The sequence below is a fragment of the Bubalus bubalis genome, chromosome 3 (assembly GCF_019923935.1).
Source record: "Bubalus bubalis isolate 160015118507 breed Murrah chromosome 3, NDDB_SH_1, whole genome shotgun sequence".
Taxonomy (NCBI): Eukaryota; Metazoa; Chordata; class Mammalia; order Artiodactyla; family Bovidae; genus Bubalus; species Bubalus bubalis.
Window position 1 is genome coordinate 100,935,556 of NC_059159.1, and position 18,867 is coordinate 100,954,422.

The window sequence follows — 18,867 nt, forward strand, 5'->3', positions numbered from 1 at the left end:
CTTATTCTATTAAGTAACTTGGAACAAAACTTTCCTGATGAGGTTTAGATTAAATTGAATGTGTTCCACAACTGAAAATGCTCCCTATGAACGGTACCTCATACAGTTTAAGCACAAAGTAGTCAAAAAACCAACATCTAAGAGGCCTAAAATCAACTTAAAAGCATTTGAGTGCTGCCTCATTTCTGAAAGGAGCAACTGAATGAGAAGCCTGGATAAAAGGATCAAGTTTTAACTGCCTTGTGAAAATGATAATTCATAGGGAAATAATTTTTCATCATTTATTAATATTAGAAACTCTTTTAAAAAATCTTTACATACTGGTCCTTCCACAAGAGATGCAAGAACTTCATCCCATAGCTTCTGGTTTTGATGATCTTCTCTGATTAGATGTTGCTGCTGAGGGGTTAGTTGGAAAGCCTCAACTGCTTCTGCTGAATCTGATGGTTTGAGGACTTTGGAGGCACTTGGACAATCATCTAGATTTATTTAAAAATATATCAGCAGACTACAAGTGGTTCTAAGCAGATGAGTTAACCGACACCAGTTATGCTTAACATGAAGATAACAAGCATAAAGCAGCATCTAACTTTCCCATAGTTTAGGATACTTTGCTGTTTAGGCTCTGACATTTTTCAAATACACAAATATCCCACCCCACTCCACCCCCACCATACACACACACACACACACAAAACCCTTTTTCTTTTAATTTCTTATGAGTTTTCAGCTTACTCTTAGTATTTCCCTTTATTAAAAACTAAGTTATTTGTATTTACATCCTTAGATCATTACCTACCATCTGCAGATGGCCTTTTTGAGGTTCCTCTGGCCTTCTTTGACTGTCCTTTGGTCTTCTTCCCTTCCTTATCAGAAGGGTAACCTACTGGATACTGATGAGGGGAAAAAGTGCAATGTAGATTTAACCCTCATAGAGAAGAGAGGTTAAAGGGGAATGGGGAGGGATCTATACTTTCCCTAAATTAAAAGGATTTATATAAAGGACACAGACATTGAAAGAAACAGAATTCAAAGGACAAAAGATTATTAAAAATCCCCCAATTCAGTGTAAGAATATAGTTTTGACTGTAAAGATATTCTATTTTATAACATCATGATCTTAGTTTCAGACTGAAAAGAGAAAAGAACAGTCTACAAGTTGTGACTAGGTGGCTTAAAAAGTTTGAGGAAGAAAGTAGAATTAGATAGAAAGGTAAGTCTCTGCCTCCTAAAATTAACAGGCAGATAGGGTAAGGCAGGAGAACTTTTAGAAGACCTAAAGCCACTACACTACTGAATCCTTTATCAACTAAAAGTAGACTTTAAGGAGTAAATTCTACCCAATTACCCTTGTGTTTTATTGGCTATACATTTTTTTGGACATGCTTTGTGATAACACTCATATTTAAAGCTCAAAATATTACAAGTCTCAATGATATTAACTCATCATAGCTGATTGGCTTACATGCTTCTTTCTGTTCAACTGTTTCACATTTAACCTATCTAGAATACTGCTCTTCTGAACAGTAGACCTGAAAAAAAAATGTTTTGAAAATGGATTTAACAATAGGTTTTAAAAGTATTTATTTATAAAAGGAATGATTTTGGCAGTTATTTTAGCAGCTGACGGATCTCATTTAAACAATTCCATGAGTTTAAAAAGAAAAAAACAAAACAAAACAAAAAAACAGACTTGCACTAGAAGAGACACACTCACCTGCCTGTGTGGTCAGACACTTGCCCATAGTTCAGCCCCTACACATGCAGTGTGGGCAGAGCCAGGGGAAATGACAAAGCTGGTAGTCTTTACGAGAAGCACAGTGATGGGGAATGATGGAGGATAAACTCAAACCATGCTCTGAAGTCAGTGTCAGGGACAAAGTCTAGGGTGTATAGGCAGTGGAGGGGGAATGTAGCCATACCATCCATTATGCACACAAAACTAACAAAGTCTTACATGGGTTAACAGCTAAGCATGGGCAAAGAGAAAAAAAAAAGGCAAAGCACTAAAGGTGGTGACAGGACAAGGAAGCAGCTTGGAGGGGGAAGAGAGAAAAGGGGTGAGGAAAAGTGAGAAGGGTAGAAAGCAGACCACTCTTATAAGCCACCTCCCCCCTTCCCCTACCAGAGACACACCCCCTGTGCCCTCTAGGATAAAACTTCCCTTCTCAAGGCCTCCTATACCTCAATTTCAGGTATCCCTTTCCCTCATACTTAAAGTCCAGAGTGAATTGGAAATACAGTTGACCCTTGAACAATGCAGGAAGTTAGGGTGGGGCCAATTGTACAGAAGTCAAAAATGAGTAACTTATGAATGGCCTTTCTGCATCTGGGGATTTAACCAACTGCAGAAATATACTGCAATATTTGCTATTGAAAAAAAAAACCCGTGTGTAAGTGGACCCATTTAGCTCAAGCCCGTGGTGTTCAAGGGTCAAATGTATTTTACTTTTCATTGTCAAGCCCAGTTTTCCCCAAGCACAATTCTTGGTCTTAGGGCAGTTTGACACCTAGGAGGCTGCTTTTTTACTTCTTTTCCTTTCCTATACTTTTGTGATCTCATTCCTCACCCCTTACAGTCCACTGATCAACTGCTGTGGGTTATATCCAGTGTTAAGGCACACAGATAGTACACAGGCATACATTTTTATGAACATACATGTAGCCTAGACAAATGTAATCTAACCTGTAAACGAAGACATAGTCTCCTTGACCGTTCTATTCCTTCTGAGGTCCAAGGAGCAGGTTCAACATCATCTCTCCTTAAAAGATAGCGCCAAACCAAGAATCCATGGCTTGATGAAATCTCTGGCCAGTATTTCACCACCTAAATCATAATATTTCAGCTAGTTTGAGATGTACAGTTTAGACTTAATTATAATGTCATGTTAGTGTTTTAAGTAAACTTGGCAGAACTAAATGCAACTTTTAAAGATACTGGCTTTGCTGGAATAGTAAGTAAGAAGTATGCACTAAAATATTGTTTTGACTTTATTTCCTAATTATGATAATTCCCGTAAGGACAGACTGCTATAAATTTCAAGTTGTAGCAAGATTATGTTCATTAATATAATTTTACATAGTAGATTAAAATGGTGGCAGTAGATGCCTTCGTTTTTAAAACAAAGAATGCATCCTATTTTAAAATTATAATGTGCTCTACTTTGAAAAATCTATTAGTTAGAATCATTCTGGAAGATATAAGAATCCAATATTTACAATGGCCAAATTATTTGAACAGTTTTATCATAAAAGAATATCACTTATAAAAAACTTAACCCCAAATATAACTTTGCCTTTAGAGACTTCAGGTAAGTCTTAAAAGACAAGTATCAAAATTAAGAGCTCATTTTGTGCATGTTTTATTTCTAGAAAAAGTAGAAAGACCAACTAAGAAGGTCTATTGTTTCCTTTAGCCCACCCACAGTAGAGCAGTTCCCTGTGGCAACCCTGTCTTGAAAGCCCAGGAAGAATGACTAACAAGATGTCATGCCAGATAGAGCACCTTATAAATGCCATCATATCTGTTGCCTTCTTCAGGAGCATATTTGCTGATCTTCCTCCCTTTAAAACTGCGTATCACTCTGACTGGCTTACCAGCTCTCCAATTCCGAGACTCTGCTCCAATTTTATCATCCAATGGAGCATCACAGTTTAGGGCCAATGCCCTAAAAAATAAAACAAAGTCTTTATACCAAGTAATCTTTCTTCAAGTATATAATCACATCATTAGCTAACTTAAAAGGTGAATTATGCCTTACCTGATGGTTAAGATTCTATGATTCTTTCCATATTATTCCAGATAATAGGATTATGCTTTCCCCCACCAGCAGAGAAGACAAATCAGTTTTCTGATGTCACCCCCAAGCCAGGGGATTGGTTCTCAGATAGCCTGTAGGGTTCTTCTGAAAGTAATAACATCTGTGCCACGTATAATAGAAAACAACTAGAAATACATGGAATTTTCTTTAAATAACGTTGAGGGAAGGGAGAAAGTTGGAAAACTAAAGCAAGTTGACTGCTGTAATCATTATTTTTGATAAGGGAATAAGGTTAAATTGTTGGAATAATGTAGAAAGAAATCCAGAAAAATAAATTTGTCTGCAAGATACAAATGACCTTTCTTGGTCTACTTTCCATATTCCAGACAGAGATTCCTTAAAGTTTACAAGATAATAAAGAACAAGTTTAATATGAAGATATCCTTTAAAGATTTCCAGTAAAAAGATAAGTTTAAATAAAACTGAAGCATTCAAATACCTGTGCTAAATCATGACAATAAAGATTTTTGGCTGCTCAAGATCACTACATTTTACTGATGACACATGAACAAGGAGGAACCCTGAGCTGGAAGCAGCACTTGATTTAGCTGAACCTTCCTTAGTATGTGTACTCATCTCGTAGTAACTAATCAGTAAGGTTATTAGATGTTAGAAGACCTTTCTTGGGGAAACATAGTCCTGCCCTCCAAAAGACAAACTAGAACTATTTAAAGTTAGTATTTTTCCTCTAAGATAGTGGTAGCCAACCTATTTGGCACTAGAGACCCGTTTCATGGGACACAATTTTCCCATGGAATGGGGGTGGGGAGGATAGTTTCAGGATGATTCAAGCACATTCCATTTATTGCACATTTTATTTCTATTATTATCACATCAACTCCACCTTCAGATCATCAGGCATGAGATCCGTGAGGTTGAGGATTCCTCTGTAAGACACCTGTATCCTAACTTAAGTGGAAAGAATCCACTGAAAATATTTAAGGTTAAAAAATAAATATCGAGACACCCTCCCCTGATATCTGGTAAAATCAGATATGAACAAAATACTTTTTTCCAGGGTATAGTTCTTTTTATGCAGGCTCAAAAAAAAAATTAAGACTAAATAACTAATCTATTATAATCTCTATCATAGTTAAATGAACTTAAGTGTTTTGTTATAAAAAAATTTTTTAGGTGTCATTAAAACTCATCAAGTTATCATTTTTTGGTTAAAATCTCAAATGGGAAATGCATTAAAACCCTGTCAGGTAGAAGAAACTGTAGCCATCAATTCCAGCATTGGTATTATTTATGGAATATCTACTGAGATACATATACTTCATCCCCTAAAAGAACTGAGATAGAGATATGTACTATCTTCCTGTTAATGAGTAGAATGCTTTGGTGCCACAGGTAACTTCCATCATAATGACTGCCACCACTAACTGGGATTATTAACTCACTTCCAGTTTCATGTAAGTGTGCAGTCTGTTCAAGTCTGTGTAAAGAGTCCAAGAGGATGAAACTAGGCAAAACAAAAGGCTTTTCCATTACTCTGTTCACAGCTCAATCGGTTGCCTCTAATTATCCCGATAAAGGATGGTCAGGTTACCTGCTGCCCTTTTCAGTTTCATAAAGTGGAAGAGCTGAGAAGAAATAGGAACAAACTTCTTAAAAGCAAGGAGCAGGTATCAAACTACCTCTCAGTAGAGAAGCAAAAAGGAATTAGACCATATACACTCCAGGAAAGAATATACTATGGGTCAAAGCTAAGGGTCTTTTACTCCAGTTTTCATGTTTATAGTAAGACACACAGGTATCTTTGCCAAAGAGGTCTTTACAATCACAAGGCGTACGCACAGCTCAGTGTATGAGTTAACTGAAGGAATGTTAGCATCTCTGTGATGAGTTAATCCTGAATTGTCCTCTGAGTTACTATTTCATTTTCACTACCTTCCTTATTAATATAGACATTTTTACTGTCTGTCAATTATTTTCTGAGATTGTAACATATGATAAACAGGGTATACTTATTAGATTTTTCCAAGCTTGAAAAAAAACTCTCATGTACAAGTGCAGGTAGTTACAAAGGAAGTTTCATTCAAGTCAAATAATCTTATTATTTAAAAAAATTATATAATTTTCAGATTTGACATGAAAAAGCCCTTTTGCAAATTCAAGATACATTGACAATACACATCAAAATATTTCTAATTCTTTTTAAGATCATTCCTCCTAAAGAATTGCTTCCTCATTAGAAAAAGACTGCATAGGGACTAGACTTCTACCTCAACAATGTTTTCACCAGCAAATCTGACCTGTCTCCTCTGCTGGTTCAATATAATAATCCTACTGTCAGAAATAATATAGAAGGAAGACATAAAAACAGATTCTATATAACTTGGTATACAACAAAAGTCTTGAAACCACAAAGTATATTCTTCACATGGTAATCAGAAATTAAGGGCACACTACTTAAAACTGAGTGATTTAGACTTAGGAAAGCAAAACTCACTTTTATTCAATATTCCACAAAATATTCTTAATAATAAAATACAAAAAATTTCAACTTTATCATTGCAAAATTATCACTATGACAAGTTACAACGTAGTCATTGCTATCTGACGGTTTGGGTCACTTAATCTATTTCTGGTGCTAGCATGCATTTACAAAATACAACATTTGAAGTTAAACTTTATATTCCCATGGAAGCTGGAATATCATAAATACTTCTATACGATAAAGTTAGCACAAGGTGGCTCTTTCATAATGATTTTTTTTTAAGACACTTAGACATAAATTCTAAAAGCACCTTGTGTAGTTCTGATTATCTGATGTTTCATGCACATAAATGTGGCTCCCACACATAACCCTATTTCACATTAGTCTCTTCTAATAAGAAGTCTGTCACTTTAAAAGATTAATTTGTGTTTAGTAGAACAAAATTTGACCTATGTGGTAGTAGGCAAGCCATTTTGTCCTTAATTTCACTTAAATTATATAGGTTTCTTTTCTTTAAAGTTTTCAACATGTTTCCAAATGCAAAGCACACGTATTAAGACTGGGAATTATGTCATTTAAAAAAGAGAAATAAAAATAAGTTAAAAGCTTGTAAATATTTATATACTAATCAGGTAATAAGATTTTTATTTTAGCTATATTAACTTACACTTTAGGATTCTTCTCTACAGTGTAAGTTATAAATTATAGTCCTATATTCCAACTGTTAATACAAAGCCCAAATTCTAAACAATTTTTATAAACTCCAACAATAAAGAGTACCTGTTCATGTTTGTTAATGTTTGATCAGCCGATGGTGCTCCAATTCTTTTATTACCAGCAAGATTTTTACCACCACTCCCAGTGTATGTGAATTCATCACCTCGGTCCTGCAGAAGAACATTTTTGGCATTAAACATCTAAATCCAGGTATGATTTCACCCATTCTTATTTCATAGCCAGAACTTTGGTTAGGACGTTGTAAGCTGACATGTTCTCTCAAGGTATCTACCAAAATAAGGGAAAATTCAAATATAGTCTTGTGTGTAATATACCGTCAAGGTGTATCACTTGATCTAGAGATTTCATTTTAATATTACAGCTTCCAACACCTCCAGACATAGCTATTCTTGTGATATACAAATAATCTATAGAATGTTACAAAATAAGGTCTTATAGGTTGGGAATATTAATTTAATTCAATGTTATTAAAATAAATATATCAGTACTATGTTTGTAGGTTCTTTACAGGGCATCATTTTAATAAATACTCCAAAACTGATTTCTCAACAGCAATCTATACCATATCCAAGTTTGCTGATAACTTTCAAATTTATAATCCTAATAGCATTGTAAGTTCCTCACATTTCAAAATCTATGGGTTTACCCAAGTTATATTTGGGTAAGACAACTGCATATAATTAAGTATAAAGGTAGAAAAGAATTTAACTACAAATTTATATCATTATTGTTAAGTTTCTACCTGATTCAGTACTTAAACTAAGAAAACCATCAGTATGTAAATGACTTCTACTAACGCTATCTTAATAGTGGTTCTTCAATGCAAGATTCAGACTGAATATAATGATACTTTTTACTTCATTCTTGCTTGTAATAAAGGTTTTTCATCTAATTTTTCCTTTGGACTAAGAATCAGAACTAAAATTTCATGATTTTAAGTGTTTTTATATGTCCTAAAACTTTTGGGACCCTTTGCAGATCCAAACTGAGGTTTGGGTTAAACACTGTTGATTCAACACTGAGGTTTATATTTTAAGGAATAAGGCATTAAGGAATTCATCTTCAGTGTATACATCATTTGAAGAAAGTCTAATAAAAAGTACATATTAAAAAGTCCAGAATACTTCTTAAATTGATCAGATACGGTCTTACAGATGGTATCTGGATTGACTTCACAATGGCAGTTTGGCAGTTTTTTTTTTCCTCCCCATTTTTTTGAGGGGCGAGCAGTTTCTTAAGGAACTAATCATGCAACTACCATACAACCCAGCAATTACACTTCTGGGCATTTATCCCAAAGAAACAAACACTCATATTTATACACACAAAACCCCCTGTACACAAATGTTTATTGCAGCATTATTTGCTGCAATGGGTGAATGGTTACACTGTGATACACCTATATCAATGGAACACTACTGAGCAATAGAAAGGAATGAACTATTGACACATGCCACAATGAGGATTATGCTGACTGAATAAACCTAATCCCAAAGATTATACACTAGAAGATTCCATTTATAAAAAATGTTTAAGTGACAAAAATTATAGAAATGGACAACAAATTAGTGGTTGTCTAGAGTTAAGGGATATTGGGGAAGCAGAAATAGTATGATGGCTAAAAAAGGGCAATGTGAGGGACCTTGCAGCAAGGAAAATGTTCTGTGTCCTGAATGTATAGCAGTGTCAGTATCCTGGTTGTGATATTGGGCTATAGTTTTGCAAGATGTTACCGTTGGCTGAAATTGAGTAAAGGGCACAGACATTTTTGTATTATTTCTAATAATTGTCAATCTACAATTATCTCCAAATTAAAATGAGCTCTAAAGAAAATGTGACTATTTTCATTGCAGTAATCAGCACATGCAATGATTAAAGACGCTGACTGATTTACTATGTTACTTGTATAGAACTGACCACTTCAACACAAAAGTGATGCTAAAAGAGATGGGATTTATCCTGGACAAAGCTTCTGTATTTTACTGAATAATCAAGACAGGTTCTAAAGAACAAGGTTGCATCATGACTTACTACTTCATCTGCAAATCCACCAGCCAGGACGAGCGAGTAAGCGCCATCATTACTCCGACCGTGAATTCCACCAACATGGGGTCGATGGACACCTGCTTCACTCACCTATAACATCAAGTGAGACTCAAAATACCTTCAAACAGTTCATTAAGTTACATTTACAAAATGGTTTCACATATGTTACTGTATCCTAAAAGCTTCCAACTAAGAACCGAATGTCACCCAGAATTCCATGTTTTGCTCAGACTTGACTTCTCCCCAACTATATATTCCTCAGGTACTGAAGTAATGACTCGTAAAACTGCTCAGGCCTAGAATTTTGAGTTTCAAAATAACTATTAAATAATCATCATCCTGTGTAATTCCAGCTCAATTCAGGTGAAAAATACTTTACTATCAGTATTCCAGAACTCCTCATTTCTCATCTTTCATTATGGTACTGTTCCCTAGTCAAGTCAAAGTGAAACTGTTAGTCGCTCAGTCATGTCTGACCCTGCAACCCATGGACTGTAGCCCACCAGGCTCCTCAGTCCATGGAATTCTCCAGGCAAGAATACTGGAGTGGGTTGCCATTCCCTTCTCCAGGGGATCTTCCGGACCCAGGGATTGAACCCAGGTTTTCCTGCATTGCAGGCAGAAGCCCAGTCAAGTCAGACAGGCAACAGTTATTTCAGCCTCATTTTTCTGTATTCTTCAAACCCATCTGGTTGTAAATATTGCTGATTTGATTTCCTAATCTTCTCAAATCCATCATTTTCCACATTCACTGATATAATTCTAATTTGAGTCATGAATACTTAAAAAACATACCCCTTTTCACTGCCTCCAGCTTTGTTCCTTCAAATTCCTTCTACCCATCAAAAACAGAATAACCCTTTAAAGAACAAATCTGCTTTTAATTTTCAACTGCTTAACATGTATTAAATGGTCATAATAGTATATCAAGCCCAAGTTAAGTATTATATGTTACCTTCTCTCAACTGGGCTCCTACCTACTTTCTCATCCTTATATCCAGTTTCTTCTTTATGGAATTTATACATCTAAGCCCAACTACTCAGTAATACTCAAACATGGCACTCATTTTTAGTTTATTGCAATGGGCTTACTACATTTCCCCAAATACCTTTAATTCTGGCTCACTTAAACTAAGTGTCACTTCTTCATGTACTTCAAACTCCCCAAGAGAAGTATTCTATTCATTTGCTTATTACACAATTGTTCTCAGAGTAAGGGAAACTGAAATCCAAGCCTGTATAGTGGGCTGGGTAAAGAGGTACATTAGAAGTCAATGAGAAGATGATAAAAACAACAGAACCTGGATTTAGGTCTTAGAAATACCAAGTAATTTAGAAGCAAGGACCATCTGATTCTCAGCTTTATGAACAACCCCAAAAATATATCTGTGCTGAATCTTCCCTATTTCTTAAACTGCAGATCTATCCTTCTAGTTGCTCAAGTTAATGGCTTCAAAGTCATCTTAGACCATATTAATGAGGTTTTTAGAATTTGGGAATGAATGACAGGTATACAAAAAGAAAAAAAATTAAAAACAAAAAAAATAACCAAAGAACAAGACAATTAAGTGGGAGTTGGTGATGGACAGGGAAGCCTGGCATGCTGCAGTCCATGTGGTTGCAAACAGTCAGACTCAACTGAGCGATTAAAATGAAGTGTATTTTATAACTTTTATTTTATATATAAATATTATCAATAATGCATAGTATAAAAAAAAAATATTATTGCACAGGCATACCTCAGAGATATTCCAGGTTTGGTTCCAGACCACTGCAGTAAAGTGAATATCACAAGAGAGCAAGCCACATGAATTTTCTGGGTTCCCAGTACATAAAAAAGCCACGATTTACACTATATTGTAGTCTTAAGTGCTTGATAGCATTATGTCCAAAAAATGTACATACCTTAATTTTAAAATGCTATCAGAAAAATGGCACCAATAGACCAATAGACCTGTTGGACAAAGGGTTGCCAAAAACTTTCCATTTGTAAAAAACACAGTACTTGTTAAACTAAATGCCTGTCTTCCACAGAAAGAGGTTAACAAAACCAAAATACAGACAAAAGCCATATGTTATTTAGATATAAGGAGGTAAATTCAGAAGTAATTTTAACGTGACTGTCTTTTAGAAATAGAAAATGGGTTAAGAGAGTAGGTTTTTAAAATATAAATCATACACTAGTATTCAACATTTCAAGCTAAGTATATGTATTACATTATTTTAATCATAAAATTTCATCAAAGTTCTAAGCACCAGCACTATTCAGCTCTTGAAAGTTTAGAATCCTGTCTAACTGGAAACTAAGAGATTTTTTTTCCCCCACATTAAATTTTCCACAATGAAAAAATTATCTTTCTAAAGAAGAAATTAGAAAACTACAAGAGTCTTCTTCAAGAGAAAAAGGGAAGTAATCGAATCCTTGGACTGTCTGACATTTCTTCTGACCAGTATCTTAATATTCACTGAGAAGAATAATTGCCAAAGAAAATATTATCTAAGTGAGCTTCCTTGCAGATCAATAACATTAAATGAGAACTTACTGCATGACGGAAGATCTATTTCAAATATTGCATTTTGGGCAAGGAAAATTCTTCAGAATATTGAATAATAACTTTAACGAGTATAACAACAACAGAAAAATAAAACAAAGTGATACAAAGGCTAAGATAATGCCCAAGTCCACGATGTTATGTTCCTCTGTCTGCTAAGCTATGAGGAAGTGCCTAATTATCCTACAGGAAATTGTTCATTTTAAAAAGTGAATGCCATATGATACTACCTACGTTAGTTCACTTAGAATCAACTAACACTAACACTGCTACAATGTGAGGTATACCCAATTTTACTCTTTTGACTAAGCCAATCAGAAACATACCTGAACTCTAAATCTCCAAGTTGATCCAACAGGAACTCCAGGAATAGGTCCATAATGATTGGAAGGAACAATAGTACATTCTCTAGTGCGACCAACACAGGCCATTCCCTACAAGGTACCAAACAAGTTGTTTGAGAAATCAGTTATTTTAAATCTTAAAGAAAGCCCTCAATCCCCATAAACTGCAGATAAAATAAAACTCTACAATTTATGATTGATATTTAACAATTTTTTTTTCCGTTTTTTTGGGGGCCACACTGCTCAGCATGCAGGATCTTAGTTCCCCAACCAGGAATTGAATTCATACCCTTTGCAGTGGAAGAGCAGAGACTTAACCACTGGGCCATCAGGCACATCCCAACAATGTATATGATTAGTCAATATTGTTATTTGTTAACATTTCAGATTATCACTTATATCATTACTACTACTGGAATCGAAACATTGTAACTTGCATTACAGTTATAAACATTATAGCTAGGAAGAAAAAGACTTCCTTCTTTACCCTGCCCCAATCTCTTCGGCTTTCAGTACTAGCTGATGGCATCTTGGCTTTCTTTTTACTCATCTTGAGCCTTTCACCAGCCTTTACAACTTCACTAGAATCAGTTTTACAGGAAGGACAATACCTTTAAAAAAAAAAAAAAAGAATTTTGATAATATATTAATGTCAATAACAAATAATGGCCTTTCTAGTTTAGAATAACTTTTAAGATGTGTAATACTTAGTGGCTGGATGGCATCACTGACTCGATGGACGTGAGTCTGAGTGAATTCCAGGAGTTGGTGATGGACAGGGAGGCCTAGCGTGCTGAGATTCATGGGGTCGCAAAGAGTCGGACACGATTGAGCAACTGAACTGAATACTTAGTGCATATTCGAGTTTCAGTTGGCATTTCAGTACTAAACTTTCCAAAATATTTAATGATTAAACTTTCCATTCTTTTAGAGAACTTAATATTTTATTATCAAATTCAGTACACAAGCCAAACAAGGCTGTCCAATCCAAATGGCACCATAAACTCGGATCTTATCACTAATTCTCAACGTAGACATCATTCAACTTTTTACCATTAAAACAAAAATGGTAAGAATAGATGATTCTAGACTGAACAATGAACCATGGCAACTGATATATCTCCCCATCTGAATTACAATTTTCAAAGTAAAAAATCTATAGCCAATTATAACAAGTATACTGGATTAAAGGATGTTTGTCTCTAGCTCAATTTTAATTCTCTACAGTTGTTTATCCTTTAGCCTATTTGTGGTTGTCACTCTACTGTAACTTGGGTTGTTTGTTGTTGTTTAGTCACTAAGCCATGTCCAGCTCTGAAACCCCATGACTGTAGCCTGCCAGGTTCCTCTGTCCATGGGATTTCCCAGGCAAGAATACCAGGGTGGGTTGCCATTTCCTTCTCCAGGGGATCTTCTTGACCCAGGAATCAAACCTGTGTCTCCTGCACTGGCAGGCAGATTCTTTACCCCTGAGCCACCAGGGAAGCCCACTGTAACGTATACATCATTATAGGCTGCCTTGTTATCATTTTTGAAAAGCAAAGCATGAGTATATATATATATATATAATAAATGGGGCTATTTTTGAGTCACAAAGAAATGGAAACTTTGGGTATATCCAAAGATCAACTTGCCATTCCACCCATTAATCTTAGATTTCTTTTTCTATATTTTCACAAAGATGAGGATATCTATACCCACTAGTTAATTGTGAATACCTAATTATGAGATGTTACGTTTAGTACTATAGACAAGATATGTAGACAATTCAGACCTTGAGAAAATTAGCTGGACAGTGAGATATAGAAATAAATCCAAGGCAAAATTATGTGTGATAAGGCAATGAATATTATCAAGTAAAATCCCTACTAATCTGGAAATCAGGAACACTTCCAAAAATTAATTTAAGAAAGACTGTTTTACCTGATATGCCAACCTTCTAACTATAATTTTATCAAAGATCTTATGGTGAAAGCAGGTATCATCTCTAATGAGAAAATGAGTTCAGAGACTAAATATCCAGACAATGTGATTTGGAGAAGTAGAAAAGATGTAAGGTTAAGGACCTCAATATGAGGTAGAAACACTTCACAGAGTAATCTAAGAGTCCTCTAATTATAGTCATCCCTAGGATCCATCTCTTCATCAGGTTTGTTATGAATCCAGGAACTATTTTGGCACTGGATAGGGATAAATATTTGTGATTAAAATATTTGTAGTTAAGGAAAACTAGTACACACAAGGAATCAATTTCAGAAAATGGTAAGTGCTATAACATAAATATAAAGGTATAAAAGAAATACCTGGAGTAACAGGCAAATTTGGCCTTGGAGTACAGAATTAAGCAGGGCAAAGGCTAATAGAGTTTTGCCAAGAGAACGCATTGGTCATAGCAAACACCCTCTTTCAACAACACAAGAGAACACTACACATGGACATCACCAGATGGTCAACACCGAAATCAGACTGATTATATTCTTTACAGCCAAAGATGGAGAAACTCTATACAGTCAGCAAAAACAAGACAGGGAACTGACTGTGGCTCAGACCATGAACTCCTTATTGCCAAATTTAGAGTTAAATTGAAGAAAGTAGGGAAAACCACTAGACTATTCAGGTATGACCTAAATCAATTCCCTTATGATTATACACTGGAAATGACAAATAGATTCAAGGGATTAGATCTGATAGAATGCCTGAAGAACTATGAATGGAGGTTTATGCCATTGTACAGGAGACAGGGAGCAAGATGATCCCTAATAAAAATAAATGCAGAAAGGCAAAATGGTTGTCTGAGGAGGCCTTACAAATAGCTGTGAAAAGAAGAGAAGTGAAAGGCAAAGGAGAAAAGGAAAGATATACCCATTTGAATGCAGAGTTACAAAGAATAGCAAGGAGAGATAAGAAAGCCTTCCTCAGCGATCAATGCAAAGAAATAGAGGAAAACAATAGAATGGGCAAGTCTAGAGATCTCTTCAAAAAAGTTAGAGATACCAAGGGAACATTTCATGCAAAGATGGGCACAATAAAGGACAGAAATGGTATGGACCTAACAGAAGCAGAAGATATTAAGAAGAGGTGGCAAGAATACACAGAAGAACTGTACAAAAAAGATGTTCACGACCCAGATAATCATGATGGTGTGATCACTGACCTAGAGCCAGACATCCGGGAATGTGAAGTCAAGTGGGCCTTAGGAAGCGTCACTGTGAACAAAGCTAGTGGAGGTGATGGAATTCCAGTTGAGCTATTACAAATCCTGAAAGATGATGCTGTTAAAGTGCTTCACTCAATATGCCAGCAAATTGGAAAACTCAGCAGTGGCCACAGGACTGGAAAAGGTCAATTTTCATTCCAATCCCAAAGAAAGGCAATGCCAAAGAATGTTCAAACTACCACACAATCGTGCTCATCTCAGATGATAGTAAAGTATTGCTCAAAATTGTCCAAGCCAGGCTTCAACAGCACGTGAACTGTGAACTTCCAGATGTTCAAGCTGGATTTAGAAAAGGCAGAAGAACCAGAGATCAAATTGCCAACATCCACTGGATCATCGAAAAAGTAAGACAGTTCCAGAAAAATATCTACTTCTGCTTTATTGACTACGCCAAAGCCTTTGACTGTGTGGACCACAACAAACCGTGGAAAATTCTGAAAGAGATGGGAATACAGACCACCTGACCTGCCTCTTGAGATACCTATATGCAGGTCAGGAAGCAACAGTTAGAACTGGACATGGAACAACAGACTGGTTCCAGATAGGAAAAGGAGTACATTAAGGTTATGTATTGTCACCCTGCTTATTTAACTTATATATATGGTACATCATGAGAAACACTGGGCTGGAAGAAGCACAAGCTGGAATCAAGATTGCTGGGAGAAATATCAATAACCTCAGATAAATAGATGACAGAAACCTTATGGCAGAAAGCGAAGAACCAAAATGTCTCTTGATGAAAGTGAAAGAGGAGAGTGAAAGCGTTGGCTTAAAACTCAACATTGAGAAAACTAAGATCATGGCATCTGGTCCCATCACTTCATGGTAAATAGATGGGGAAACAGGGGAAACAGTGGCTTACTTTATTTTTTGGGGCTCCAAAAAATACTACAGCCATGAAATTAAAAGACGCTTGCTCCTTGTAAGGAAAATTATGACCAACCTAGACAGCTTATTAAAAAGCAAAGACATTACTTTGCCAACAAAGGTCTGCTTAGTCAAAGCTTTGGTTTTTCCAGTAGTCAAGTATGGATGTGATGCATGCTAAGTCGCTTCAGTTTGTCTGACTTCGTGCAACCCCATGGTCAGCAGCCCACCAGGCTCTTCTGTCCATGGAATTCTCTAGGCAAGAATACTGGAGTGGGTTGCCATTTCCTTCTCCATATGGATGTGAGAGTTGGACTATAAACAAAGCTGAGCGCCAAAGAATTGATGCTTTTGGACTGTGATATTGGAAAAGACTCTTCACAGTCCCTTGGACTGTAAGGTGATCCAACCAGTCCATTCTAAAGGAAATCAGTCCTGAATATTCATTGGAAGGACTGATGCTGAAGCTGAAACGCCAATACTTTGGCCATCTCATGTGAAGAACTGACTCAGTGGAAAACACCCTCATTGCTGGGAAAGATTGAGGGCAGGAGAAGAAGGGGACAACAGAGGATGAGATGGTTGGATGGCATCACCAAGTCAATGGACATGAGTTTGAGCAGACTCTGGGAGTTGGTGATGGACAGGGAGGCCTGGTGTGCTGCAGTCCATGGGGTTGCAAAGAATTGGTCACGACTGAGCAACTGAACTGACTGATAAAGGAAATACATCAGGGTTAGTGCTATTCCAGATGAGATTAGAAGAGCCAAACCTATCAAGAGTCCAAGCAAAGAGACATTAAGTGTAAAGGTCCTGAGGCATAATAAGGAATGGTATGTTCTGAAGAACATTAAAAGTAGGCAGAAGTCGGTTCACAGATGGCAAGGGTTTAGATTTTATCCTAAATTCAACAGGAAGACATTAGGGATTTTAAACAGGTGAGTATTCTGATTCAGGATTTAGATCATTCTGCTGCTATGGCAGGAAGGATAGCTGGTAGACAATGTGAAAGCAAGAAGACTAGCTGTGCATTTACTATAGAGTTCCTAGTGATTCAGCTGGTAAAGAATCCACTTGTCAATGCAGGAGATGCCAGAGACTCAGGTTCAATTCCTGGGTTACAAAGATCCCAGAGAAGGAAACGGCAACCCACTCCAGTACTCTTGCCTGAAAAATTCCATGGACAAAGGAGCCTGGCAGGCTACAGTCCATGAGGTGGTAGAATCAGACACAACTGAGCATACATGCACACACGCATACAGTTCAGGGTACAGATGGTGGCTGAACTGGGTAATGAGAGTAGAACTGTAAGATTTGCTGATGTTATTGGATGTAGAGTATGTGATGAAGGAGAAGAGAGAATTTAAATGAAATTCAGCTTTTTCCTCAACAGGTGGATGAGACAATGATATTATTTACTGATGTTTGAGTGAGGAGTAGTATTTCAGTGGACATGTTTGTGGACATCAAGATCTCCACTTGGAGTCACTAATTTTGTAATACTAGTCAAGCAAGCAGTTGAATACAGGAACATAAAGTTCAGGTATGGCTGGGTCTGAAAATATAAATTCTGAACCATTTGCTTGGTATTTAGTCTCATTATTGCATGAAGCCATCTAGGGACCACTTGGGAAAATAAAAGAGGAAAGTGGTAAGAGATACAGTGGGAAAAATCAACTAAAAAACACTGTGCAAGGCTCTCTACAGTAATGTAAAGCATCTGAAGCAAAGGAGTCATTACCAAATCTGCATTTTTGAAAGAACACAGACTCATATTGGAGAAAGGACTGGAGGGATTAAAAAACGGAGTGAGAGATCAGTTCAGAAGCTGTTGTAGTAACTGAATAAAGGTACCAATGCCAAACAACCATTAGTTATACAATTTTAAGCACTTCAGTATACATTATGTAGGCCACTCGTCTTCTGAGATGGACCGCATCTCTGCCAAGAGAAGACATGTATCTCTCTCAATAAATCCACCTCTTACACTTTTGTATCTTTAGAAATCTACTTTTGGGGTTTCAAATACATATTGCACATTCAATTCTTACATAGTAACAACAAAAATCCCCTGATAATCATACCAGTATTCCTCTTCAGGGACCTTATCCAAAGGAGGATTCAGGCAGTAAATATGATAGGCCATGTTACATTCATCACATAGAACTTGCATGTTGGGTTCCTGTTTTCCACCACATACATGACAGGAGCAAGAACGGCATTTCTTATTTGGGTCTCCACCACAGGAGTCACATTCAGGGTCATTTTTCCCTATTAAGAACAAAATTATAGCAAGCCCAGTCTTAAAATCATTTTTATGTCTATGAATCTTATAAAGAAAAACCCATGAGAATAGCACACAGCTTTTTTTTTTAAACAAAAAGAACCATATGGAATAATTCAGTGCAAGACTTTACTATTTCCCAAATGTGCATCAAGATGCATAGGGGTAATGCAGTTAACTCATGGGGCATCATTAGATATATTACAATTTCCAGTGAAATAACTGAACAAAGTTGTTCTGAAACAGAAGTGTTAGGTATCATCTGTTCTGTAGATCCAAACCTTTCCCCAAGTGGACTAAATTAGGAGGGGTATACCTGTTAGAAGTCAGCAAATCCATTTTGGTTTTGCTATGCCCCCAACATACTCTTTATTAGTAAATACAGTACTAACAGTTGATTTTTTTTAATCTTACTTATCAGTTGGTTCAGAATTCTGGCAACTAACAGGTTCCACTTATTGCCCACCCCTCCTCTGCCAGTCTCTCCCATCTAAATCCAAAATAATTTTTGCCAAAATGTTCATTTGAAATTATAAAATAAACATATATATACAC

General features: G+C 36.3%; 1 protein-coding gene across 1 annotated transcript in view; it reads right to left on the bottom strand.

Annotated features, from left to right (window-relative positions):
* The window catches only part of UHRF2 (ubiquitin like with PHD and ring finger domains 2), a 73,052-nt gene that overhangs the window by 6,556 nt on the left and 47,629 nt on the right, over positions 1 to 18,867 (bottom strand). Inside the window, exons 6-14 of the mRNA XM_006076449.4 lie at positions 18,113 to 18,299; positions 12,432 to 12,555; positions 11,927 to 12,034; positions 9,034 to 9,138; positions 7,045 to 7,151; positions 3,506 to 3,668; positions 2,687 to 2,827; positions 800 to 893; positions 322 to 479 (exon numbers count right to left, since the gene is read on the bottom strand). Coding sequence (XP_006076511.1) covers positions 322 to 479; positions 800 to 893; positions 2,687 to 2,827; positions 3,506 to 3,668; positions 7,045 to 7,151; positions 9,034 to 9,138; positions 11,927 to 12,034; positions 12,432 to 12,555; positions 18,113 to 18,299 — 1,187 coding nt within the window. The remainder of the gene's footprint in view (positions 1 to 321; positions 480 to 799; positions 894 to 2,686; positions 2,828 to 3,505; positions 3,669 to 7,044; positions 7,152 to 9,033; positions 9,139 to 11,926; positions 12,035 to 12,431; positions 12,556 to 18,112; positions 18,300 to 18,867) is intronic.